The following is a 26,472-nucleotide window of genomic DNA, read 5'->3' as shown; positions in this document are numbered from 1 at the left end:
ATAATTTGATACTGTTTTCAAGTTAAACTCCAAAGTTTTAGACGCAGAAAAGGTTACTATTATATGATTTTAATTTTATATAAGTTAAACATTTTACAAGTTTAACAAAAACCAAACATAGGCTGTACTTGAGGTTTATTTAATTAATAAAAATCATCGCATGAGAATTTTATATGGAATTTTGACTAAAAAAAAATTGCAGCACAACTTATTCATATATATTTTTGAAAAAACCCTAAATAAACACAATATCATGGACATGCCATTTTTTATGAGTAAACATACCGTGTTTATTTTATAAGTAAGAAAAATTTTATTGAAAAAAGAAAGACTACTTCATACAAAATGAGGCAGGAAGTAGCTATAAGGATTACAAACAACAAAAATTTATGTACAAGAAAAAAGAGAATCTATAAATATTGGAATGGAATCACTCGAGGTGAGTCCCCAAGCACAAGACTAATTAAACAAAGTGCCTATGTGAGAGACCGGGAAAATCGGGGTGCTCTCAAAAAAGAGATTTGGGTGCTTGTAAGGGCACCTCTCTTTTGGGTAGTGGTGTGGAGTCGCCAGTTATTTTTTATAAAAAAAAAATAAAAATAAATAAATACATTATCAAAATATTTCGAATGTCATTGATTGAATAAAGACAAGTACAATTTTGGTAAATTAAACCTTACAAGACTTTGGGTCCTAGTTACAATATATACAAAAGAATACAAAACTTTGGTCCTAGTTACAATCTACCAAAATTAAAAGATAAAACACTAATCTACATATCCAAAAACCTTAAGCTCGAGGGCTAGGTTACAGAATAGGAACGTGTTAGACACCCATTCCGCCCAGACAGAATCTGGTCTTCTAAACTCTAATGACCAATATACCCTTTTTTGCATGATATTGAATGATATGTTGAACACACATGACATAAAATAGTTTAAATAATTTTTCCTTAAGAATGATGTCCTCTTTTTCAAGAAAAATCAGATATGTTTCGTGAATAAAAAAAAAAATTGATTTGGTTAGTAAAAAAATTCAAATCTGTTTTTATGTAAAAGAAATAATGAGATATTTGTTAAAAAAATATCAAATCTATTTTTGTGTAAAGTTAAAAAAGGTGATTTTATCAAGAAAATCATATCTATTTTTTATGAATAAAAAATAAAAATAAAAATACTTTTTGAAAGAGGATCCACATTCATGAGTTGAATTTATTATACATGCATCACATATTAAAAAAAAAAAAAACACAGCAAGACTTCAACCTAACTTTCAATTTCTTCTTTTAAATTTTATAACCTGCAATTTTGTAACAAAGAAAACATTTTCTAAAAAAAATCAGATATGTATTTAATGAAAATACAGATTAGTTTTTGTGTTAAAAAAACCAGATCTAAAAAATACAAATCTGTTTTTGCGTTAAAAAAAAAAAAATTAGATCTGAAAAATACAAATTTGTTTTGTGTTTAGAAAAAATCAAATCTGAAAAATACAGATCCGTTTTGTGTTTAGAAAAAATCATATCTGAAAAATAAAGATCTATTTTGTGTTAAAAAAATCAGATCTGAAAAATATAGATCAGTTTTGAGTTTTCATAAAAGAATTTTATCAACCATTGCAGATTTTGAAACTTAAGAAAAAGAATTATAATACACAATTACCGAAGCACATGTTAAAGAAAATTCTAAGAATGTATTCAAGCATGGCAATTATATATCAAGAGCAGAACTTAATAAAAACTTGCTAACATATTCATGCAACAAACAATAACAAAAATTAATGAAAGAAGAAAAGAAAGAAGAAAAACAAGATACCTCTTGCATGAGCGTACTCTTTTAATGAAAGAATAATTTAGGATTCAAAGAAATTTGTTCAACTCTTTAAATCTTAAAATACTTCACTTACAAAAAAGAAGTTCATAAAGTAGAAGCCTCCAAAACGCCTCAAAAGAGAAGAGCCAGAAAGAAGGGGGTCAGAAAGAGTGTTGAATGTGGGGAGGCCTCCCCTATTTATAGAGGTTGGAATGATTAAAAAAATAAGCAAAAAACGTATGGGGGAAAATCCCCAAAAAAAAAAAAAGATTTGTATAAGAGTAAGCTGATTTTTCAGATCAGAAGAAGCTTCAGTATTTTGATCATATCATTTTACTCAAAATTCAGATTAAGTTGCAATTTTGACAATGAAAAGGAAATTCGATTCTTTACAACTTTTCCAGAAATAGCTTAGTCCTAATTTTGAATTCTACTATGCCAAAAGTTCCTCGGAACGTGAATCTGAAATCCGCCATTCATACTTAAATAAACTTCATGGTAAACTTTTTCTTTTGTTCCCTCAATACATGGTTGTAACTTGTAACCTGATAAATAATGTAACTGTGGCATTGCTTGTGCCACAATTTGCCTTGTCTGGTTGGATTGAAGCTTTTGCAGCAATAGCCATGATGGAGTTGCTTACCACACAATGTCCAGAGAGCATGAAGACTTTTGGTGGGGCAGTTTTCTTTCTTAGCTTATCCCTTGCCAGCTACCTAAGCACCATTCTTGTCAGTATCATCCACAAAGTCACTGGGTTGAATGGCAAATTGCCATGGTTAGGTGGCAATGACCTTAACAAGAATACGCTAGACTGCTCTGTTAGCTGTAAATCTTCTATATTTCTGTGTTTTTGCCCACCGTTATTTGAGGTATAGCGAGCTGCAGAAGTCATCACTTCAAGGTGAATCAATTGATGAGGAAATAGGGGTTGCAGACTACAGAAACTGATTAGCAAAATACCTCTAGTGTATTTCATCAAGCATTATGTCTTTGTGGAATTATCAGGCATGTATAGTAAGTGCTGAGATAGCCAAAACTTTGATATCAATTTGTTGTAATTGTAATTAGTTACTTGGAAATGATAATCAAAGCGGGATCGTATCTCTTACTAATGGCAAACCTGCTAATTGCGTAGGAAACTTTCATCAAGTATGATGAATTTTGACAATTCATATTTGTATATTTTTTAAGTTACGAAATACCTTTTAAAAAAAAAAAATTGTTCAATCATTTGATAATTTTACAGTCAAATGAGACTCTTTGGTAAGGACATATTCGATAGTGATAACATTTCAGCTTTGATCTACAGGTTTTACGAAAATATTCAGTCATAACCCATTTGAAACTTTATACTATTTTGATGGACAAAATTGCCTTATGCCATTTTCACCCAAATTATATAGCCTTTTTGCCCATTTTCCCAAACTAATTAGGGAAATGTCCCTCTTTTGAAACTCAACTTTTTCAAAATCGAGTTAAGCCTTATAATGACGTTTTCAAGGACCTATAGTGACGTTTTTAAGGACTTATAATGGTGTTTTATAACTTGATATCCATGAAATCAAGTTATAAGCAATAAAATTGTCTATAACTCGATTTCATGGATATCAAGTTATAAAACGTCAATATAGGTTCTCAAAATGTCACTATAGGGTTCCAGAATTTTTTTTTTAAACTTGATTTTGAGAAAATCGAGTTACAAAAAAGAGGCATTTTCCTAATTATTTTGGGAAGGGGGGCATAAGACTATATAATTTGGATAAAAAGGGCATAAGGCTATTTTGTCCCTATTTTGATAAAAAGAGAGTGTCGAATAAGATTGATTGTGTTAAAAGAAAATTAAGTGGCTCGGCTATTATCAATTGTAAAAGATATGTTACTAAAATTTAAATACAAAACTTAATTAGTAATTTTGCATTTTAGCCATATTCCTGGGGTCTTTCTTTTGGACAGACACCCATTGGTTAGAAGATTTTCAAAAATAAGGGTTCCGGATACCTCTCGAAATATAAGAAGAATGGTATTTAAATATATATATATATATATATATATATTTAATTGGTATTCGAAAATTTTATAAAAAAATTAGAATTATCGCCTTAGCCACAAATTGTATTGAGCCAGTCCTATGTGGCAACAAGGGATTGCATTATATGAAATCCGTAACCCCCTAGTTCGTGTGTTAAAAATGTCATTTTTGTAATGTAGCATCTAATTAGCACATTATTTTACTGTTTTTATTTTCTATCTCATATTTTTTTCATCCACTATTTTAATTAATGACTCAGCTATTATCAATTGTAAAAAATATGTTACTAAAATTTAAATACAAAACTTAATTAGTAATTTTGCAATTTGGCCATATTCCTAGGGTCTTTCTTTTGGACGGACACCCATTGGTTAGAAGATTTTCGAAAGCAAGGGTTCAGATACCTCTCAAAATACAAGAAGAATGGTATTTAAAAAAAAAAAAAATATATATATATATATATATATACATATTTAATTGGTATTTGAAGATTTAAGAAAAATTAGAACTATCGCCTTAGCCACAAATTGTATTGAGCCAGTCCTATGTGGCAACAAAGGATTGCATTATATGAAATCCGTAACCCCCTAGTTCATGTGTTAAAAACGTCATTTTTGTTATGTAGCATCTAATTAGCACATTATTTTACTGTTTTTATTTTCTATCTCATTTTTTTTCATCCCCATTTAATGACAACAATATTTTTGACATATGAACAAAAGATTAAGAACTAAAATAAAACATTAGAAATTTTAGAACCATTTAAAAACATAAGCAAGGGTTCAAGATCAAAAAGGTAATTAAATCTATATTTAAACTTGCCTCATGTCAAAAATCTTGTAACTCAACTAACATTTTTTTGTGTTTCTAACGAAGCCATATAAATTTCAAATCCCCACTCTCCCAACTATCGAATTTATTAAAAAAAAGAAAGAAAAAAAATCCTTATAAGTAATGAGTTCAATTAGGGGTGTGCATTAAACCTACCAACCCAACACTTTGGGTTGGTGGATTGGGTTCAGTGTGAATTTTATTTTGAGTCTTAGGTCAGGTTGGGTTTATGTTGATGGTTTATTTCATTACACTTATTTTAAATTTTAAATTTTAAATTTGATTGATTTTGGTATTGTGAAAATTAGTTTAGATGAAGATGAGAATTTGGAATATAATGTAAGAACATTATTGATGGGACTGACGAACTCACCATCTGATGGGACTGACGAACTCACCGTCTGATGGGACTGACGAACTCACCTTTCTTGGACGACCTCATCGAGATTGACGAGGCTGTCCTCTTAGACGAACTAACCACATGTCCATATTACTGACGAAGGTAACAAAACCATTTAATACAGCCAATAATGTCCCGAGCGGTTACAAGACCAGCTATACAGACCGTTGGATGCCTCATTAAGGCACACATTATTAAGCATGAGACGTTACCAAAAGAGACATTAAAACCACATTAACAACCACAACGGTTAGGGGCTGTGGGAGCATATATAAAGCCCTCACAACACCAACACAAGGGACACAGACACACCTCAAAGCATTTCTAGTTATTCTAATACTTTGTTATTTCCTCAAAGTTCTCTTATACTGACTTTGGCATCGGAGACGTTGTGGTAGGCACCACACCAGTGTCCACCTTAAGGGAGCTACCTTACCAGTTTCACAGTGACACCGACGAGACTACGGCTCCATCTGGACGAACCTACAAGACTGACGATTTGCACTTCATCAGTTTGGCGCCGTCTGTGGGAACGATATTTTCAGATTCATATTTGAAAACGTAGTTTCCATCAACTTCTACGTTCAGATGGAACCCAATCCAGATTCCGCAGCCTTGACCCAGCAAGTTCAAGCTCTTACAGCCACCATTGAAGAACTCACCAAACAAAATCAGGAAATGAAGCTACGGCTTCAACAGGTTCAGCAGGCTCAACATGAGGAGAATCGATCCAAGGATAACGTGGAAGGAGAAGGGGATAGCCATAGGAGGAGCATTCATCAAAGACCAACTACTCCAGACGAACAGAATTCAAACCTCCTTCAAGAGATGAGGAAGGAGATGGACGAACTGAGAAACGCCATCAAGGAAAAGACAGACCGAAGCGTAGACAGAATGGTAAGGGCCACAGATTCACCCTTCACCGCGGCGGTACTTCAATGCCCCGTTCCGTCAAAGTTTCGTTTACCTCAGCTTAAGCCGTTCGACGGACTTAGAGACCCTCAAGATCACCTTAATACCTTCAAGACGACGCTAGGTCTTCAACAGCCACCTGACGGGATATTGTGTCGTTCCTTTCCCACCACTCTCAAAGGAGCTGCAAGGGAATGGTTCGCAAAGTTGCCGACATCATCCGTGGACAACTTTGAGCAATTGAACAATGCCTTCTTGCGTCATTTCATAGGGGGGCAACGTCCAAAGAGGCCGGCAGACCACTTACTCACCATTAGACAGAGAGAGAAGGAAACCCTAAGGTCGTACGTGAAACGCTTTACTCGGGAGACTCTAGAGGTGGACGAAGCTGATGACAAGGTGCAACTGACGACCTTCAAAGCAGGACTGAGATCCAGAGATCTCGTGGCTTCACTTGCGAAGAATCCACCAAAGACAATGGCAGAAATGCTCCTAAAGGCACAGAAGTACATGAACGCTGAATATGCTTTAGCCGCGATAAAGGATGTGGAAAAGACCCTGCCCAAGGGAAACTCGGCCCAACCTGAGAAGGACCCTACCAGGTCGTCCATTACTCCAGACAAGGCAGTTATCACTTGGAGACCATAGACGGGCAAAAATTACCGCAACCATGGAACATTGGGCACTTGAAGAAGTACCATTAATAAATGTAACAGACAGTTGTATTCATTTTTGAAAGCAATAAAAAAAAAAAAAAAAAAAAAACACTATTCAGCCAATGACTTAGCACCAGCAAACCGAGCAGCTTAAAAAAAAAAAAAGTAACAAGATTCCGCCTGGATGGATGTAAGTTACTGACGAAGCCAAAACTGGCTAAGTAACAAGATTCCGCCTGGACGGATGTAAGTTACTGATGAAGCCAAAAATGACAAGATCCCTTCAATGGGTGTAAGTCACAAAAAAATTGGCTAAGTAACAAGATTCCGCTTGGACGGATGTAAGTTACTGACGAAGCCAAAACTGACTAAGTAACAAGATTCTGCCTAGACGGATGTAAGTTACTGACGTCCTCAAGATTTCTTTGTCTACGTCCTCAAGATCAAGGTTCCCCAGGTTCGCTCTAGTTGGGTGCTTGACGAGGAAATCTTTCATCTTCTGGTGGTCGTCATAACACGTCACGACGACCACAGAACCTGGGGGGCATCTGATGGGACTGACGAACTCACCATCTGATGGGACTGACGAACTCACCGTCTGATGGGACTGACGAACTCACCTTTCTTGGACGACCTCATCGAGACTGACGAGGCTGTCCTCTTAGACGAACTAACCACATGTCCATATTACTGACGAAGGTAACAAAACCATTTAATACAGCCAATAATGTCCCGAGCGGTTACAAGACCAACTATACAGACCGTTGGATGCCTCATTAAGGCACACATTATTAAGCATGAGACGTTACCAAAAGAGACATTAAAACCACATTAACAACCACAACGGTTAGGGGCTGTGGGAGCATATATAAAGCCCTCACAACACCAACACAAGGGACACAGACACACCTCAAAGCATTTCTAGTTATTCTAATACTTTGTTATTTCCTCAAAGTTCTCTTATACTGACTTTGGCATCGGAGACGTTGTGGCAGGCACCACACCAGTGTCCACCTTAAGGGAGTTACCTTACCAGTTTCACAGTGACACCGACGAGACTACAGCTCCATCTGGACGAACCTACAAGACTGACGATTTGCACTTCATCAATTATTATATGAAATTGTAATAATTTGTTGGAGATTGTGTTTAAATAATTGATAAAAACCCATTTTTTTATGATGTATAAAACATATATGCATCACCCATCAATCAAACCCAGTTCATGTAAGTTAGGTTGGATTAGTCTCTACTTTCTACATATATGATGGGTTGGGAATTTCTCAGCATGACAAAACGGATGAAAAACCCAGCATTGAGCCATGCACACCTAAAGTTCAATGACAAACCCTTGCCCTATCCTCCCTAGTCCCTTCCCATCCCTCCAACGGCTCTATTTCTCACTTCCCGCGTCCTCTCTTTCTCTCTCACAGAATATAAATACTCTGGACCCCCAGTACAACTATTTCTCACCCCAGAAACTCGGTCTCAGTCTCTCTCCGACTCCATTAACACCCTCACTTCCCAATCCCAAAGCTCCTCTCTCTTTCCCTCTTAAACTTAACTAATTAATCCCATCTCACCCTCTTCAATTTTCTATCAAAAACCACAACACAGAACAAAACAATGACCAAGAAAATCGGCACCCTCCGTCGATTCCTCCCTTCTTGCTTCTTCCCCACCACCACAGCCACCACAAAAACTCCCACCACCACCAAGAAACGCCTTAGCACTTCTCTTCGTGACGACATTCCCGACTACTTCACCTACAATAACACCAACCAAGAACCCATCAAGAACCAAGACCAACACTCCCAAACCTCTTCCACCACTTCCAGCAACGAAACCATAACCAGCACCGTCAGTTTCACCCAACCTCGATCCTCCAAGTCCATGGTTCTTGGCACCATCTTCGGTCCTCGCCGAGGCCACGTCTGGTTTTGCATCCAACACGACCGTCTCTCTTCCAAACCAACCCTCCTCCTCGAACTCTCCATCTTAACCACCCAACTCATCAAAGAAATGAGCGGTGGACTAGTCCGCATTGCCCTCGAATGTGACAATACGTCTTCAGACTTCGGTTCTTGTCCTCTTCACGCAGTCCCGCTCTGGACTATGTACTGTAATGGCCGCAAGATCGGGTTCGCTACAAGAAGAAAAGGGAGTGAGCGTATCAAGTCCATGCTCAAGACCATGCAGAACACCAACGTTGGAGCTGGAGTCATACCTACAGAATCCGAGGACATCATGTACATGAGAGCTTATTATGAGCATGTTGTTGGGAACTCAGACTCCGAGTCTTTCCACCTCATTAACCCGGACGAGTGCCCAGGTCAAGAACTCAGTGTGTTCTTGCTCAGGTCCAGGAACGGCAATTTTCTTTAATTATTTATGGGGTTTTGCAAGGTAGCTCGGAAAACTTAATTGTTTTCTTGCTCTTGCACTTGAATATCTTTATTCTTTACTTTCTTGGAAATGGGGTTTCTTTGTACGTAATTGGATTTTTCTTTTAGAAAAGCCAGGGAAAGGGGTTACTAATTATGTAATTGAAGAGTCTTTTAGGCCTAATTCTTTAGTCTTTCAGTCTATGAAATCAGATTTGTGTACCATATCTCTCAATGTTAAATACAGCACTAGAACCTTTGAGATTTTATCCAAATCAACAAAAGTTAATGAGTTTTCCTTCTCTCTTTCTTGTCATAATGTTCTACACTATGAAAATGTTTCTTCTGATTGGTATTTGGCACTTTCTACTAGCTGGAAATTCCTTAGGATTGGAGTTGTGTACTATATTTCATTTTATAGACAATTATTGAAATTTAGCGTGCGTTCGGATTAGGATGAAAATGAAAATTATTTCACTATTCAGTTTATTTTTGCTACTTTTTATGAGATTCACTGCATTTTTTGACACTATTCATGGACCTCACTGTACTATTTCAACTAAGTCTTACCTTTATCTATAGTACTTTCAGTAATAATTTTTTAGTTTCAGCAAAATAAACAGAATATTCTTAGCTAATCCTCAAAAGTTCAGTTGCGTGTAGGCATCTAGTCCAAATCTCTATATTTAATTGAATGATTTATTACTAGCTGGGCTTGAGAATTAAGCTGCTTAAGCAGTATGGAGACCCCTTTTTTTGCAGCATGAATGGCGTGGGTTTAGAAGCAATGCCACCCACAAAACCATTAAGATTCGAATCTTTCTAGCCTCACGTTTTTTGGAGTTTCAAAAGGTCCTTATGTTTTAACATTTTTTGACCATTCTTGTGCTACTATGGACCACTAACAAAGCATCAACCAAATATAAATGTACCAATCACTTGCAGTTGCAACTCTTCTGCAAATTTTCTGGGTGACCAATCACAATTGACCACATATTATCAGCCATACAAGGACAACTGTAAAACTCTTCATTTTCTTTCAAATGCTAGCTTTTGGATTAGTAAATTTTTTATTTATTTAAGCAGTGGTACATGTATATAATCTTTATTTGCTCTTAACAGAGATATTTTTGCTACAACTGTTTTGATTTAACAGTTCGTAATATGGACAACTTTTCATTTTTTTTCTGAAAGCAAAATGTAAACCATTTATAAAATTCAGAATGAGGCAAAAAAAGAGATTCAGCATTCAACCTCTACCACAGAATTTACCTCCTTTTCTGAGGGAAAAAGAAAAAAGGGAAGAAAGAAAAAAATCTTCTTTTTGCATTATATATGGTCATTTTAAGCTCCTGAAATGCATCTACTGATTCTACTAGTGTATGAAGCAATTAAGTTCATCTTCTAAAATTGCTCACTGAGATGTTGGAAGGGAAAGCTGTGGTGCGCAAGACTGATATGCCTGAGGCAATGCAGAACCATGTCATGGAGTTGGCTTACCAGGCTCTCGATCTACATGAGGTCTCTGATTGTCAATCTATTGCTCATTACATCAAACAGGTGTGTTTAAACCCTCTTGAGTATTTACGGATCAGTATAAAATATAAATGAATTATCTGTATATAATTACCTTCCTCTTATAATACAAAGAAAAGAAAATGTCTTTTACACTAGCCATAGGATATCAATAAAATCTTTGGTTGGGCATTTGTCTCGGAATAGAATGATGTAATAATGATTAGTGGATCGAGAGAATGTAAATGATGAAGAATGACAAACTAGAAAGCTTGTTTTTGTTTAATGTTCAAAAGCAATGGAGCAAAGAAGGATTCAAACGCTATGTTTGATGCAAAGATAAACAATACTTTTGTCCACGTATGCTGGACAAGATTGATGGAATCCGAAAACAAATTCCCCCTGCTTTTTTGAAAGCATTTATATTATCCTTAATTAATGACAACTTGATTGCTTAATTAGATAAACATCTTATATGGATCAGACCTTAGCCGCCACTTTAGGGTCAAAATCAACTTTCTCAAAAGAGGTATAATTGCCTGTTGATTAGAAAATATTAAATTGATGGAGTTCAAGAAGTTATATATGATAATCTATTGGGAGTGAGATTCTTTTTTCTAATTTTTATTTTTTTGGAGTGAGGAGGGGTGCAGGGATAGATTCAAAGGTTAGATCTTTTATCGCGAAAAGAAATGAAAAAGGTGGGAAAACACTGTTAGGTCACCTTTCACTCTCTGTGCTTGGTTTCTTAAAATGCATGTAGCAAGCTATTATGAACTTCAATATTGAATAAATGAAGTAACACCCTGGTGACTGAATAAAAGTTTAGGAGTCTTATTATAGGGGGAATTAACTTTCTTTTGCTTCAAGTCATGTGTAATACATACCCAAAAAAAAAAAAACGATACATGGTATAATGTCATAGAGCATGCTGTTAATTAACTTTTACCGAAGATAGATTTTTCTAGCTAATATAATTTCAACTTGTCCTGGCATTGTGTGATCGGAAAAGACTTCGGGTCCTGCATAACACATATACATGGATGTTTTAGTTTCTTTCATGTGGAGATGTTAGAGTTTCTGATCTTCAATGATGGCAAGGACTTCACTGAAAGCAGGGAAGAGGCTGTTGGAGTTCTGCAGAAAGCTGAAAGAAGGGAAGATGCTATTTGTACTGCAGAAACTGGAAAAAGTGATCCACAAAATCCATTTTTGAAGATTAAAACTCAATCTACTACCAAGAAAGTTGGAAATCAAAATATGCTAGGCACTTTCAATCTTTAGAAGGAAAGAAGATGTTTTATTAGGATACTCAATAAATTTTAAACCAAAAATGATGTCTCAAATATTTGGGTTCAGCTTCATGAATCATGTGATTCACTTATTCTATTCTATTGTGTGGTTGCTATTTATCTACAGATTCTACACATATAGGCTTGACGGATTACCTCATAAAAGAAATATTAGAATTCAAAATTTTAACAACCTGTCAACATAGTCTACTAATCCAAATTTTAATAATAATCCATAATATTTTATACTTTAATAAACTATATTTTGTCCAACATTCCACATGAAATCAGGTCATTTGATACTATACGTTATATATATGACATTTAGTTCATAAACATCACTCTACCTTGAGTAGTACTACAGAAGCAGAAGTTCATTTAGTGGGCAGCAATTGCTTTGTGGATGTGCCATCAACCAAGGGAAATGAATCAATATTTTTGAGTTTTGACCACCTGATGTGTCTGGTATGCGAGCACATACCTGAAAATGCAGCAATAAAGAAACAACCAACACGTAGAAGAAAGCGTGAAAAGTGTACTTCTAAAAGGTAGCACATCAAGTAGTATAGCTTCTTTAAGCTGATCACAAGCTTTTCATTGCCAGCAAGGAAGAGGTAATCTGCATCCCAAGGACTAGATACAATAAACATAGTGATCTAGACCTCAGGATGCAGATTACCAGTACCTCACGCAATTGAACATCATCGGCAGACGAATAAGAGAAGATAGAAAACACATTGGTCCATAGAAGATTTCTAGCAGGAAGGGTTGAGGTATGAGGCCATTGAGCATGATTACTGCAATTTATAACGGTTCTTAAAGTTAACATGATTCTCAAATTATAAGTTAATATATTGTGAAGGGGCGCATATGGTATAAAGCCATGATAAGGTGCCCTAAGAAAAATCTTCCATGATTCTGTTCTTTCCTAACCAATGATTTAGTCGGGACATTACTTTTAATAGACAATACCTGTTTAACCTTGACTACTTTTTCAAGAAGATTAGAGATCTTTTCTTAGCTTTTAATTAAAGGTTTTCTCTAAATTACTTCAACTCTTTCATAAATATTGAAGGGAAATCCCACATTAGAACATTGTCTGCCATAAATAGAGAACTGTTTAGTATGCTTGAAGCTAAACTCTGCAATTGAAGAATCCTAAGCTTTGTGATTAAAGGCAAATCATGTAGGATTCTCAAGCATTCTTCATAATGATGATGATGACATGACAAGGAAAGGATTGCCACATTTACATTTTCTATTTGGTTTGATGGTCCCTATCAGCTTTTATGCGGTAGCATATTCTATTCCCTTGCCTATTTTAAGACACGTTAATGTTCCATTAGCTCACAGGTCACAGCGATGGGCTTGTTCAGTTGAAGAGACATGCAAAATGATAGTAACCTTAAGTGTTTTTAATCAGGACAAAGTTGGATATCTGCATCAATCCCTTCAAATCCAGAACAAGTCGATTACTGATAGTAAACTTCACTCCATAGTTACTTACCAGTATCTACAAGCTGGTGATGCCCTTATTGAACCAATGCAAGTGAAAACGTGAAATCCCATTAATACTAAAATGAAACAAAATAATGCGCGCACACACACACGCACACACACACACAAAAAAAGAAAAAGAAAATGTAAATGAGGGCCAAGTAAACGATTGCCAAAGTACATTAGTTAAGGTTGAGTTTTTTATTACAATCGATCATTTTTTTTTTAGAGAGTAACATAAAATTCAATTAAAAGGGTATTTGTTTATTTACTTTTGTTACTTTCTAATATAATAAGACTTGCTCAATTCCCTTTTAACAAGTGCAATTAAAAGCCAGTTAAATATTCCATAATATGCAATTATAGCCCACGGGAAATGGGAATGGATGCCTTTGATACTTCTCCGGAATAACTATGAGGTAAAAAATAAGAGCATCAATTGGTACACTTGGCCAAAAGACATTTAATGACATGGGTAACACGGTATCTTAAAAAGTTAGCATATATGAATAATGCTCCCATGTACCATTAGAATAGATAGTCCTGTATGTTTATACCATGGTCTCTAATCAATAACCTCTCTCTCTCTCTCTCTCTCTCTCTCTCTCTCTATATATATATATATATATAAAAAGAGAACGATACCGTGTGTATAAAGAAGAGAACAAGAACGATCCACCAGGTTCACATTTACCTCTCAAAAGTGTTGCAGATCTATAACATGATTAACAGACATGACGAAAATATCTCAAGATTCTATTAAAGTAATAATGTCATAAGCAATTCAAATGTCACATTATTAACAGGGTAGTGGAAGGGACTTGCTAGAAACTATCATTATCTTAGAGAAATGCCCCTTCTACCATCATGATCATCTGTTCAAAAATAAGAGGCTACCGTCAAATACTCATTTCAAAAAGATGCTCAAGACATTATTCACCTCTCCTGTAAGATTATACATGAGATCCTTCTAACCAATACAAGTAAATCATTATAGGTTTCAGCTACTATGTAAAGTCCTTAAAATTAAAAATTGATAAGTAATATCTTCTTTTTATTGACGGTTGTATTGAATACTTTCTCAAAGTACTTGTCCTTGCTGACAAGCACAAACTTTTTGCTGTGTAATAAACATCATCTTTCAAAATCACTTAAAACAAAAATCAATTTTTTCTTTGTCACATCTCTCTCTGTCTGGCGTGCCTCCCCCAAATTCAGATTCTTTTCAAAACCTTAGGTCCCACCCACCTCACCCATCGTCCTGTCCCTCTCCCTCTCTCTCTCTCTCTCTCTCTCTCATTTCAATTCCAATTCCTTTTCCAAGCAATTAGGGCTAAAAAAGAAAGAAAAATAAGACTAAGGAGAAGTGAAAAAAGGCATTATTATTATTATTATTGTTGGATTGGAATTAGCTTTTAGGGGTGGAGGAGAGATCTAGTGCTTCGTTGCTGGAAAATGAGTGTGTCCAGGTTCATCAAGTGCATCACTATCGGCGACGGCGCTGGGCAAAACTTGCATGTTGATTTCCTACACTAGCAATACTTTCCCTACCGTCAGTTTAGAGTTCCTCTTTTCGTAATTTTGGCTCCATTTTGGTCCTTTTCTATCTTTGTTTTCTTTCATGGATCTTTCTGGCCAAATAAAGAACAAAAAAGAAAAAAAATTTGAGTTTTTTCTCTCTTTGACGATGGGTGAGGTGGGTGGGACTTGAGGTTTTGAGAAGAATCTGAATTTAGGAAGAGGCACGCACGTTAGAGAGTGGGAAAAAATTAGTTTTTGTTTTAATTGATTTCAAAGAAGGGCATGTTTTTTTTTTTTTTTTGGCTCTCGCACAGTATATTTTCAAGATTTTCAACTAGAAATTAATCATTTTTCACACCATTGGGCTCACGGAGGGTAGATTTTCAACTAGAAACTAATCATTGTTCACACCAGTGGGCTTACGGAGGGGTAGAGCGCTAGTCGAGGAAATTCTTTTCAAAGTGCAGTTAGCCGAACAAGAAGGGTGTTTTCAATCTTTTACGTTTGTTCTACTTAATCAATAAGCATGTGTTTGTCATGTGCTATAAGATTCCATCAAACATAATAGCAAAAGTAACATTGGTGTGCAAAGTGTGATAAGAATAATAGTTTAGGGTGCAAAGTGTAATCTAGTGCATAGTTTAGGATGATAAATTGTAATTTTCCTTAAATTTATCCTATTAAGTTAAACTAATTTTTGACAAAGACTAAATAATATTATCCAAAGTGTTTATCAAGAAAACATTATTACAAATACAAAAAATCTTAATATCCATGCATTTTAAATAGTTAGTATTACAGAGCCAATCTTTAATACTAATAGTGGGGAGTGGGACAAAGATGTTGCATGACTAAAATTCTAAACCCATCTCTACTCCCACCCTACCACCTTTGCGGAATGAGAAAAATCCACATTAGATGAGGCGAGACAGGACAAAATTGCTATCCCTATACCAAATACTAGCTGGGATTATCCTTGGCTACAAAATGTTGTAATATTTTTATATAAAATATAATATTTTAAATATTAATTAATTGCTGATTTAAGTTATTGAAAATTCATACCTTTTAAATTCATTTTATGAGCAAAATCTGTCATTTGACAGCTTTTATCTTTTGTGCCCCATTAGTTGCTCAATTGTCAAACGTTGTTTGTTTGTTTGTTTTTTTTTTTTTTTTTTTAATGATAATTGTCAAACGTTTTGAATACAAAAAACATCAAAAAGTTTAATTTGATTTAAACATGTTAATGACCACTTGGCACATATCCATTCTATGGAAAATGATTGAATACTCCAGAAGTACAATAAATGTGTATTCTCTCTTCTCACATGAATTGTAAGTCCTACCATGAATTTAATTAATGGGACTCATAATTATGGGAGAGAAAAGAGTATGCATTTATAGTACTCTAAAAATATCCAATAATAACCCATTTTCTATATATTCAGCCTTATATGTCTGGCTATATGTATATACGACAGTTAGATAGAAGAGAAACTTTTATCCATATATATTTTCATGTAATAGAAAACTATTCATATATTTACTTTATTAGTTTTCTCATCTTTTATGAAAATAATATGTCCTTGTATATAGTATATACTATATTTCTAAGTAAGAGAAAAGTACTATTGAGAGCTTCCTATCCTACAAGCGGTGTAGGCTTGAAGGATAATTAACAAAGGTGGCTGGGTTATTGTATTCCGGGAGCAGCATGCACAATATTTAGTCTACTACATTGGAAACCCCATAAATGCGTGTATCATCTCAAGACAGTGACTTGGTCTATGCCTCAACCCTGCCATCTAAAAACATAATGAATTGACGGTAATTTACTTCTAATGTTATGAGACTACTTTGAAGCATTATCGAGGTAATATCTCTCTCCTTAAATTGTTGGAGAAATTACCAATAAAATGATATTTTGGTTACAATACAAATAGAAATATAAACGAACAATGTTAGATTGAGGCATGAAAATCTCGCTCTCTTTAAGGAGATTCAAGCCCTTTACGATTGGCAAAGCCTAGAAACTGATGCAACAAATTCACTATTGACTTGTCCCCTCCAGGATACAACAGCCCAACCTCCAGGATATAACAGCCCAACAGTTCATTGTGTAACTCGAACCAACTTTGCATAAGTGGTTGAGCTCAAAGCTCCACCAAAAGAAATACCTTTCTTTGGCCCTAAATCTTTCAAGTATTTAAGAGTATTGTTGAATTCACTCACTCTCACACAATACTCTTTGCTTTAACTATTTTTCTTCATTCACCACCGCACATTCCTAGTGCGATTGTCACTTTACAAGTATAAGTGCTTGTAGAGTGTGGGAAGTAAGGATCGCGGTTAAAGTCTCCAAGAAATAGACTCACACACATATACACTTAGATTAAACTAAAGTAAAAATTTTATCTTGTATAAAATTAAAAAATTAAAAAAAATTAAAAAAAAAACTATTTCTCTTCATTCACTCTTGATCTGAAAATAGTCCATAGCATAGTTATATATATAGTCTTCCAATCTTTCTCTTAACCTATACGTTATTTATTAGTTTAGATAACTCCTCTTAATTAATCTAATTTAACTTACATACATATTAACTCTTTTTTTAACAAATTCCACTATAACTCATCTCTTTATTAATCTATAGTTTATTTAAGTTTTAACGTAACTTAATTTAAAATGCACTAACACAAAAGTTACATTAACAATGAAGAGGAAAAAGAAAATAATGCTAATTTTAATCACTATACGGCGTATACGCTAGTTTAGTAAGAGTCCTTATCAAGATTTTTTTTTTTTCCAAGTAAACTAACTAGAAATTTTGCCATTGGATATCACAATTACTGTTTCTTTTAATTTAGTGAGAAAATAAATTACATTTGAACTGATCCTTATTGTTATTTGTGTTTATTATCATTATAAGTTAGAAACTATTTTGCTAACTTGCTTAACAAATAGTTACATCAGCCGCTAAAGCAGTGAGAAAACATGGTAATTTGTCTAACCTAACAACACAGTCCTAAAGTTTTTAGCATGAATTATTGAATCATTATTATCCGCGTTTTGAATTTTTAAGACATTGGACTCTTTCGTTTTTAAGTACTATGTAATTTTCGGAACGATCATTACACCCGAATATTTAAACCTGTTTCAATTTTTTCTTCAATTAATTCGTAGGCATTGACATTATTTCTTCACTTAATTTTTGTTGATGCTCAAAATTGCAAACATTTTGGATCAAGAAGTAAAAACCAAGACCCAATGAATTTGGGCCTTAAGGAGTAGAGAATTTAAGCCCAATAGAAAGTAATGCCCAAAGGCCCACCAAGAAGACTAAAGAGCAAAAAAGGCCCAGTAAAACAAAAAAGAAATAAAAATCATGACTTACATCTGGGCTAAGAGAGAAATGCAAGGGAAAGTGACCTGCAGCAAAATACAAATCTTCTGTAGAATGACTTTGGCAAATTAAGGCAAATTCGGTGTAAGACCCATTTGATCCAGTAAAGGTTATTTGGCTCACAAAGGCCCAAATCCTTTTGTATAAAAGGATAAAAGGCCAAACCTATCTCCAGTAAGAGATACAATGAAAGAAAACAAAAGTAGCAACGGCAACGCATGAAGAATAAAGAAACCAAAAACAAAGAAAAGACAAAAGTAGCAAGGCATGTGAGTAAGGTTAGGTCTAGGCTTTGCCCTTTTGCATCCCAGCCATGCAAGGGAGTAGGGCCCATGGCCGATGAGGTGTAGAAGGTGTGGTTTGGTAGAGGGAGGAAAGGGTCTAGATCTAATATCCCGTCAAGCCCTCTTTTGGGAATGTCTTACTGGGAAGACATCTTTACCAAAAAATGGGAAAAAGGTAGGTTGGAATCATATAATACATTCTAGAAAGTGAAGACAGAGAATTAATGAGGGCTTTACCATTTTGGGAAAAGAGATAGAGGTAATGGTGTATGGCAGACTGTCCTTTACCAAAAAGATGAGGAAGTTTGTCGTAAAGCCAAATAGTGGGATTGAACCCACCTGCACACGACCAAAAGATAATGACCAATACGTTGTCGGTGTTGGCTAAATGCCTGCAGCAAACAAAATGGTTGGTAAAAATAAGGGTAAAAATGGAAAAGATCATGGATTGAGTTGTGGTATAAATAGTAACAGTACCCACAAATATGGGAACAACAACAACATAGTAACCAAGGAAATCTGGATAGTGAGTTGAAAGGGAAAGAAGAGAGAATAGAGAAAGAAAGTGACATTGGAGAGAAGAGAGAAAATAGAGTATATATGGTAGGAGAGTATAGCATGCATCACTAGGAATCCTTTCTCTCCCTTAGAAAACCCCAAAGTGCACTCTTTACAATCTCCAAAGGATGAATATTCTGACTCACATTCCAAACCACTCAACTTTGTAGCCTAATCGAGTAACTAGATCGTGTGAGTTGGAGATGAGCTCTCTTAGTCAACATCCAGCTGAGAACGTTTTTTTTATTTTTTTATTTTATATTATTATTATTATTATTATTATTATTATTATGTCTGCAAAAACATTATTTATTATTTGCTAACACATGTATTAATTTGTTTTACTTTAACTAATCCTGTCGTACGTGTGTGTGTGTACACACACACATTGCAGTCCATATTCTACCGAGTATATTTTATATATTTGAGAATATGTATGCTAACCCTTGTAAACTAATATTTGCTTGATAGGTATTTTCTTTTGGATTTCAAAGTTTATGTGCAGGAAGTAGAGAAATATTTCTATAGTAGAAAATGGAGAATAGTCATTCACATTGCAGAAAAGTGCAAAAAATTTTACTGCACAATAGAAAGTTAAGAAAAGTCAGTTCCACAGTGTTGAGGGGAAAATTCTGATGTTCCCAAATAGAATATGGGGTAGCCAAGCCGAAACTCAATGATGGGCCCTTGAAATAAAGCCCAAAGGCTATCGGTGTGGTGTAAGTCCGCCCAAGCAAGAGATAGAGGCTACACCCTAACAAGAAGACAACAATAAAGCATAATAAACACGTTAGTGTTGTTAGTTTGTTATATTATTAGTCTTTTTACTGTGTCATAGTTCAAATCAGTCCACTAGCAGTATGGTATTATCTCCAGCAGTAGGGGTGAAATTATAATTAGAGTCCAACAGTCAATGATCAAATAAATTTAGGAAAGTGTTCACTCCTAGGGGTCCTTGTGTGTCTTAGTCAGGGGAAATTATAGTACTTTCAACCATCATTACAACAATATGAGGGAAAAATTCAATTGTTACAAATATATTATATCCTTCATCATAATAATAATAAACAATGATTAAAGGCTCCATAGTTACAAATAAAAAAGGAAAAATAGGATGGAATGAAGGGAGAGAAAGATCCCTAGCTCAGTGCAGCAAGTATTAAACTAAGATTTTGGTGAGTGTATAATTATAAGCCATGAATGAGGTCAATGCGGGCTATTTTGAGTGAGTGAGATGGGATTAACACTGAGATTGAAGCTTTTTGTGAGTAATGAGCTGTTTGTGGCTAGCTGGAAAACACTTATGAGCTGTGGTAGTGTAAAGGGAAGAGAAGAATATCTGGGATCAGATGGGTATGGGTTGAAGGTGATGGATGGTGAGTGAGAAGAGAGTTGAAAGAGAGGGAAATGGCCAACGAATTTCAGAGTCTCAGAGGGGTGGCTTAGTGGGTTTTTTGGTTAGCTTGCTTGTGCTTTTATAATGGAGTTTTCAGAAAAGCATTTATTGACAAAGCTCCAAAAAACGTGTGACCACTCAAAGGTGATGAATCAGAGTCAAGCTTCCCTGGGATTTTTGCTCAGAAGTAGGAAAATCCATATAGGGGGTTGCTTTGCTTTTTTGGGTAATGATGGGATTTTAGAGCTTTTTGCATTAAATGCCTGGATTCTTGGGGCTGAGCTTTGATTATTGTGATTTGAGACATGTATCATGAGTGAATCCTAATGCTGCAACTAAGATTCAGACCCTTGAGAAGTAAGATTTAACACCTCAAGTTAGGTGTCAAGTTCTAGTCTACTTCAAGGGGGTTCCGCTGGAGATCCCTTTTTGCCCTTCAAACCACATGTTCCCAATTTTCCCCCTTTAGGATTCATGAGCTTGGCAATGAATCACGTTTTAAACATTTTTAGCATTTTTAACATCAATTTGTTGGAGTTTGAACAATTTGGTTTCAGCTCCCCTTCCGTTAGAGGTGCAGTTTTGGGGAAGATGATGGAGTTCCATCATTTTTTAGGCTTCAGCTAATGTGACAACCCTTGGGTACTATTCACGTCAAGTGGGGGGTGACAGAAAATTGAGGGGACAGCCTTTAGTCCATTCTCAAAGGCTTGGTTCCCTTGTGAGCAAGAAACACCAGCAGAAGGCAAAGGAGAACAACCCCTGTTCAGTTGCCATGGGCTTTCATTCCTCATGGATTTTATTAGTAAATATTTTTGGGTTTTTCATAAATACTTGCAATGGGCCATTGGGCAATTAGTTGTAATGTTTGAAACAATAGAACAAGTTTGAAAATACTTTTGTAAATAATATTTACTTTGATGAATTCCATGTTACAATAATGTTCATGATTTCTAATAATCGCATCATAACTTAAATGATGATCTTGTGAGTTTGAATGTTTACCATGAGTGTCGAAGGCATATATTATGGATGTCGCGATGCAAATAATGTCCATGTATTTCATGGGTTTATAACATGAAATAAATATATGTCATGGGTCTAACAATCATAACTTTCCATGGGTTTTTACAAGATTATTGCCATGGGTTTTGAGAATAGATAATTCATAAATTCCATGAACTTGTAATATTATAATAATATGTTTAAGAATTTAAAGTACTGTTCATTATCGGACTTTTAAGTGAAATAATTATAATATAGTATTTTGCCAAGTATTAATAACCTTGGGCTTTTGATAGAATAGTGCCAAGTAGTTAACTTGGGCTTTTAATAGTGCCAACGAAAGTTGGGCTTTTGATATTGCCAATGAGAATTGGGCTTTGATATTGCCAATGAGAATTGGGTTTTAAATAGTGCCAACGTAAGTTAGGCTTTTGATATTGCCAATTAGAATTGGGCTTTGATGTTGTCAATGAGAATTGGGTTTTGATGTTGCCAATGAAAATTGCGCTTTAAATAGTGCCAACGTAAATTGGGCTTTTAATATTGCCAATGAGAATTGGGCTTTGATGTTGCCAATGAAAATTGGGCTTTGGATAAATAAATTGCCATGGGTTTAAATCATGGGCTTTGATCATGGATTTGAATTCCATTAATAAAATTGTTTTGCCATGGACTTGAATCATGGGCTTCTCAAATATTGTCAAGCATAAGTATTCTTGAGTTTTAAATAGAATATGATAATAAAATTGGATAAAATGTGAGTTTTCGGGCTTTTTTGTGATATTTTATATCATAACCCAATTTAGATAATGAGATATGAAACGTTTGTGATTATCATAATAATAGAGCAAAAAATATTTGGGAAAACCCTGTAACTTATTAGTGGTGTTTGAAAATAAATAAATGGTACCCAAATAAAATTAGGAGTGAAAAAAAAAAAGTACCCTAACATTCAGCCCCTTGAGTCACATGTGATCAAGTTATTAGTAATACTATATTTTTTGGAAGAAAAATATTAGGATCACACGTGCAAGTTTTTGAAAAATGGTGGCCTATTATAGATAATGAGATAGGAAATATTTGTGGACCAATGAGAAATATTCATGGAGGCCCAAAATAATATGGGTGATATTTTGGTATTTTTTGTGAATAAATAAAAGTGATTAAATATGATTGGGGTATGTGGCATGAGTGAAAAAATTGTACCTCAATCTTTAGCCCCCTGAGTATGTGTGATCAACCTGCCTTTGGTCACACATGTGAGTTTAAATAAGTCCATAAGCTTGTGTTGCATGGGTTGGAAGAGAGAGAGAGATGGTGAGCTTGAAAGAGAGAGCTTCTTCCTTTTTTCTAAGACTAAGAAAACCCTTTTATCTCATTCCAAACTTCTTCCATCTGCCTTTTCTGATTCAACTCTTCTTGATTAAGTTTTTCTTTTGCATTTGTAGTTGATAAAGAGATTTTAGTTGTTGGTGGAATTGGAGCCGCTGGCAAGGTGATACGAGTCCTTCAATAGTAATTGAGAATGATACTCCAATTAGTGCACCTCTGAAGTGGGTGCTACGAAGAGATATTCTAGTGACGAAACTGTATGGGCTCCAACCGCTACTAATGTTTTGTATCCAGTGATAAGAGCTTCTGCCAGCCCCCATTCGATTCATGGGTCTTTGTGGGCCCATTATTGATTGGCTTAATTGAATAAGCTGAAAGATTGATAATAAAGTGTCTTGTTGACCCCTTCATAAAGCCAATATCATTGGTGATGTGACATTGTTCCACTATAAGATTGTATTCCATAATCTGATGCACCGCTGGAGTCTAGAGATGCTGAATTTAACAGTTGTCTGGTTCATGGAGGAGATATCCAGACACTGTGGTGGAAGCCCCCAAGTCTAATCTAGTGAGAATTCCAGCCGTGATGAATCTAGACCCTCCGATGATGGTTATTTAGATCAAACTGTTACTTTTGTTAACCGAACTATTGGTTGCATAGGTCCGACTGTCATGATGAAGCAATTTAGGGGAATACCATTGCCGATAGGATGAAGATTTATAAACCTATGGAAGAGGTTTCTTCAAGAATTCCTTATCTTCTTACATCCTTTCTTTCCTTTCTATTCCTCGTCTTCATTCACGGCCTTGCATTTCTTTGCCCTTATGGTTCTAGCAGCTTGGTGATAATAACAAGACATAGCCAAGGAAGTATGATGATGGATTTGAGGATACGGATACAGACTTCGGTAATTTTATGCCCCTTCCTTCTTTCTTATCATGTATATTTACTGCTGATGCATTTTCACTTCAGGTTTTGCCGTTGACATAATGGCAATTGACAAAAGCCTTATTGATTCTGTTACGGCTGGAGAGACTGCTTTTGAAGAGTTCCAACCATGATTCTGCCATATCTTCACAATGTTCCTTAGAATAAAAGAATCTCCAAGTATGATCTGAAATTACTCATACTGTTAGAAGGAATTATGTCTTGGTACTGTCCATTTGCTCTTTTGTTGTTACCGTTGGATATTTAACTATGGTCTCTTACTTCATGGCGGTGCACGAAAAATTTGTTGTCATTACTCTTGAAAATATTGATCGTCAAGGGTATTTGGAGATATTGTAAAGAAACATTCCAGCTTCATGGTTGGATGCAAGATCGGTGTTGTTGTGAGAGGACCATTGCTCTAGCTGTAGTCATATTTATTGTGCCACTGAATCATGTACTGTTTGTGATGATGGAGATAGCTGATCTGAGGAGAATACTGCGTTGATGATGGCTGAACTTAATCCTTTGATCAGAGGGATGAGATCATGTGTCTTTCAACGGTGTTTCCCCTCTAGTGGAGATCTTTGGCAATGGCTTTGTTGGGGAGTAGATTCTTATATTTTCTTAGGTGTATCTTTTTTTTTTTTTTTTCAAAAATTTACTTTGTGATATATTGTGATGTAATGTAATGTAACGTAGTCACTATGTAATGTGAAGTATGTTGTAAGCTTATATAGTCGTAAATGTTGTATTATATGTGATGTTTTGAAAATTGGTTCAGTCATATATGTTGTTTTTTTTTTTTTTTTTGAAATGACTTGAAGTTGGTTCAAATGTATAGGCTATATTTTCTTTAATCATAAATTTCTTTTGCCAAGATATTTTGATGGTCAAAAGATTACAATTCTTAGGCTCAAAAAATTAAAGCATGGTCATAAAGGTAATATCTATTTGCAAAATCACTTGCTAAATGCATGACCATTTTATTTTGAAGAGTCCCAACCATAAAGGCTGTCTTCAATTTTGAATATGTAAAGGTTTGAAATATGAAAAGTGTTTTGATCATTGAAAGATTGATATGATTGAGCCAAAATACAGTCATGGAGGTTGAACAATTTATTTTGAAAATGTCAAGTTGCAAAAAAGGTTTGTCCTTGCAAGTAAGTTTGAAATACAAATATCTATGTAAAAATGTATCTTAAAATATTTATAGTTTTGAAATAAATGTAAGATATTCATGTTTTAGAGTAAGGATAACACTTACTCTCTATTTCCAAAGCATTTTGGAGAAAATATGATTATTGAGTTAAGTATGACATAGCTCCAGCCATTTGCCATTGATAGGTTTCATGAGATTTTCGCCTTCTGCCATGGCACAGCTTTGATGATGATAATAAAGCTTCTTTGATGACCTCCAATCTACCTAGCTCAGTGGATGATTTAGAAAAAACTTTCTTTTATTGATTGGAACAAGATTGGTGATTCCAGCGACAAGGAGTCATTGAATTTCTTGGATGATTCGGGCTTCTATATTGGGATGAAAAATTCTTATGGGTTTTATGCCTACAAAATAGACAAAGCCCAATATTTAAAAAACATGATGATTACTGAAATAAATAATATGTTTTGTATGATGATCGCAATAATGTTCGAGATAAAGCAACATATATTTTACGTGATAGGTTTGATTGAATGATGTATATGATATAATATTAAAGTAATTTGTATTAAGTGGTATAGTGCTGGTAGAGAAACATATATTCAATACAGATTTAAAGATAGTGACGTGGTGACTTATCTTTGAAAGTTCATGGCTCCAGCTGTATATCAGTGAACTTATGGCAGTCCAGCAGTGTAATGACATGAGTACAGTAGTGGAAAGTCCCTATGTCATGATAAATCTCTCCATGACTTGACATTGAGAGCATGTATCACCAAGTCAGGATCTAAACTGAGCATCATGTTTTACTCCTAAGCAAAGATGTCAATGTAATCACTATGTGAAGTGAAGTATGTGTGGGGCTGCCATGGCTTCAATGGCGACAAAGCTTCTTTAAGGGATGACTGCCAATCTACTTGGTTCAACGGTTGGTACAAGAAGAATTTCCTTTAGCGATTAGGATAATATTGATGATCTTAGTTGCAAGGAGTTATGATCAAGGATTTTATGCCTACAAAATAGACAAATTCCAAGATATAAGAAGCATAACGATGGTTGAAACAAACAATATGTTTCACATAACAATTTTCGATCAATGGTTGCAATAATGGTAAAGATAAAGTAATATACATTTAACATGATAGTTTTAATTGAGTGATGAATGTGATTAATATTAAAGTAATTTGTACTGAGTGATATGAGCATAATAGAGTAACATATACTCAATATAAATTTAAAGAGAGCGATGTAATGACTTATCTTGAAAATTCGTGGCCCTAGTCGTATATCAGTGAACTAATGGTAGTCTAGCAGCACGACGACATGAGTACAGCGATGGAGAGGCCATATGCCATGATAAGTCTCTCCATGGTTTGACATTGAGAGCATGTATCACCAAATAAGGATCTGAATCAAGCATCATATCGTACTCCAAAGCAAGGAAATCAATGCATTCTTTGTTAGATGGAGAAGATAGGTTGAGTGCTGTTGGAAGTTCCTTGAATGGTTCAGCTATACTGCTGGACAAGAATTCTTCTTCCATTAGATGT

At 35.0% G+C, this 26,472-nt stretch overlaps 2 protein-coding genes across 4 annotated transcripts; both read left to right on the top strand.

Annotated features, from left to right (window-relative positions):
• The first annotated feature begins 8,235 nt into the window (after nt 1-8,235).
• LOC115951246 (protein MIZU-KUSSEI 1) lies at nt 8,236-9,313 on the top strand. Its single transcript, XM_031068432.1, has one exon. The coding sequence runs from the start codon at nt 8,269-8,271 to the stop codon at nt 9,025-9,027; it is 759 nt and encodes a 252-aa protein (XP_030924292.1). The 5' UTR covers nt 8,236-8,268; the 3' UTR covers nt 9,028-9,313.
• Nucleotides 9,314-10,411: 1,098 nt separating this feature from the next.
• LOC115953824 lies at nt 10,412-12,039 on the top strand. 3 transcript variants are annotated; one of them, XR_004083786.1, is made up of 2 exons: nt 10,412-10,586; nt 11,554-12,039. XR_004083786.1 is itself a non-coding variant. In XM_031071624.1 (2 exons), exons 1-2 carry the CDS (start codon nt 10,449-10,451, stop codon nt 11,823-11,825), a joined length of 321 nt encoding a protein of 106 aa, XP_030927484.1. In that variant the 5' UTR covers nt 10,412-10,448; the 3' UTR covers nt 11,826-12,036. The 3 variants fall into 3 exon arrangements, 2 of the variants coding, with proteins under 2 accessions (XP_030927484.1, XP_030927485.1); XM_031071624.1 differs by having other exon boundaries at nt 11,643-12,036; XM_031071625.1 differs by having other exon boundaries at nt 11,594-12,036.
• The last annotated feature ends 14,433 nt before the right edge of the window (nt 12,040-26,472 follow it).

The sequence above is a fragment of the Quercus lobata genome, chromosome 7 (genome assembly GCF_001633185.2).
Source record: "Quercus lobata isolate SW786 chromosome 7, ValleyOak3.0 Primary Assembly, whole genome shotgun sequence".
In the NCBI taxonomy this organism is placed as follows: Eukaryota; Viridiplantae; Streptophyta; class Magnoliopsida; order Fagales; family Fagaceae; genus Quercus; species Quercus lobata.
This window is presented reverse-complemented; position numbering and strand designations above follow the sequence as displayed.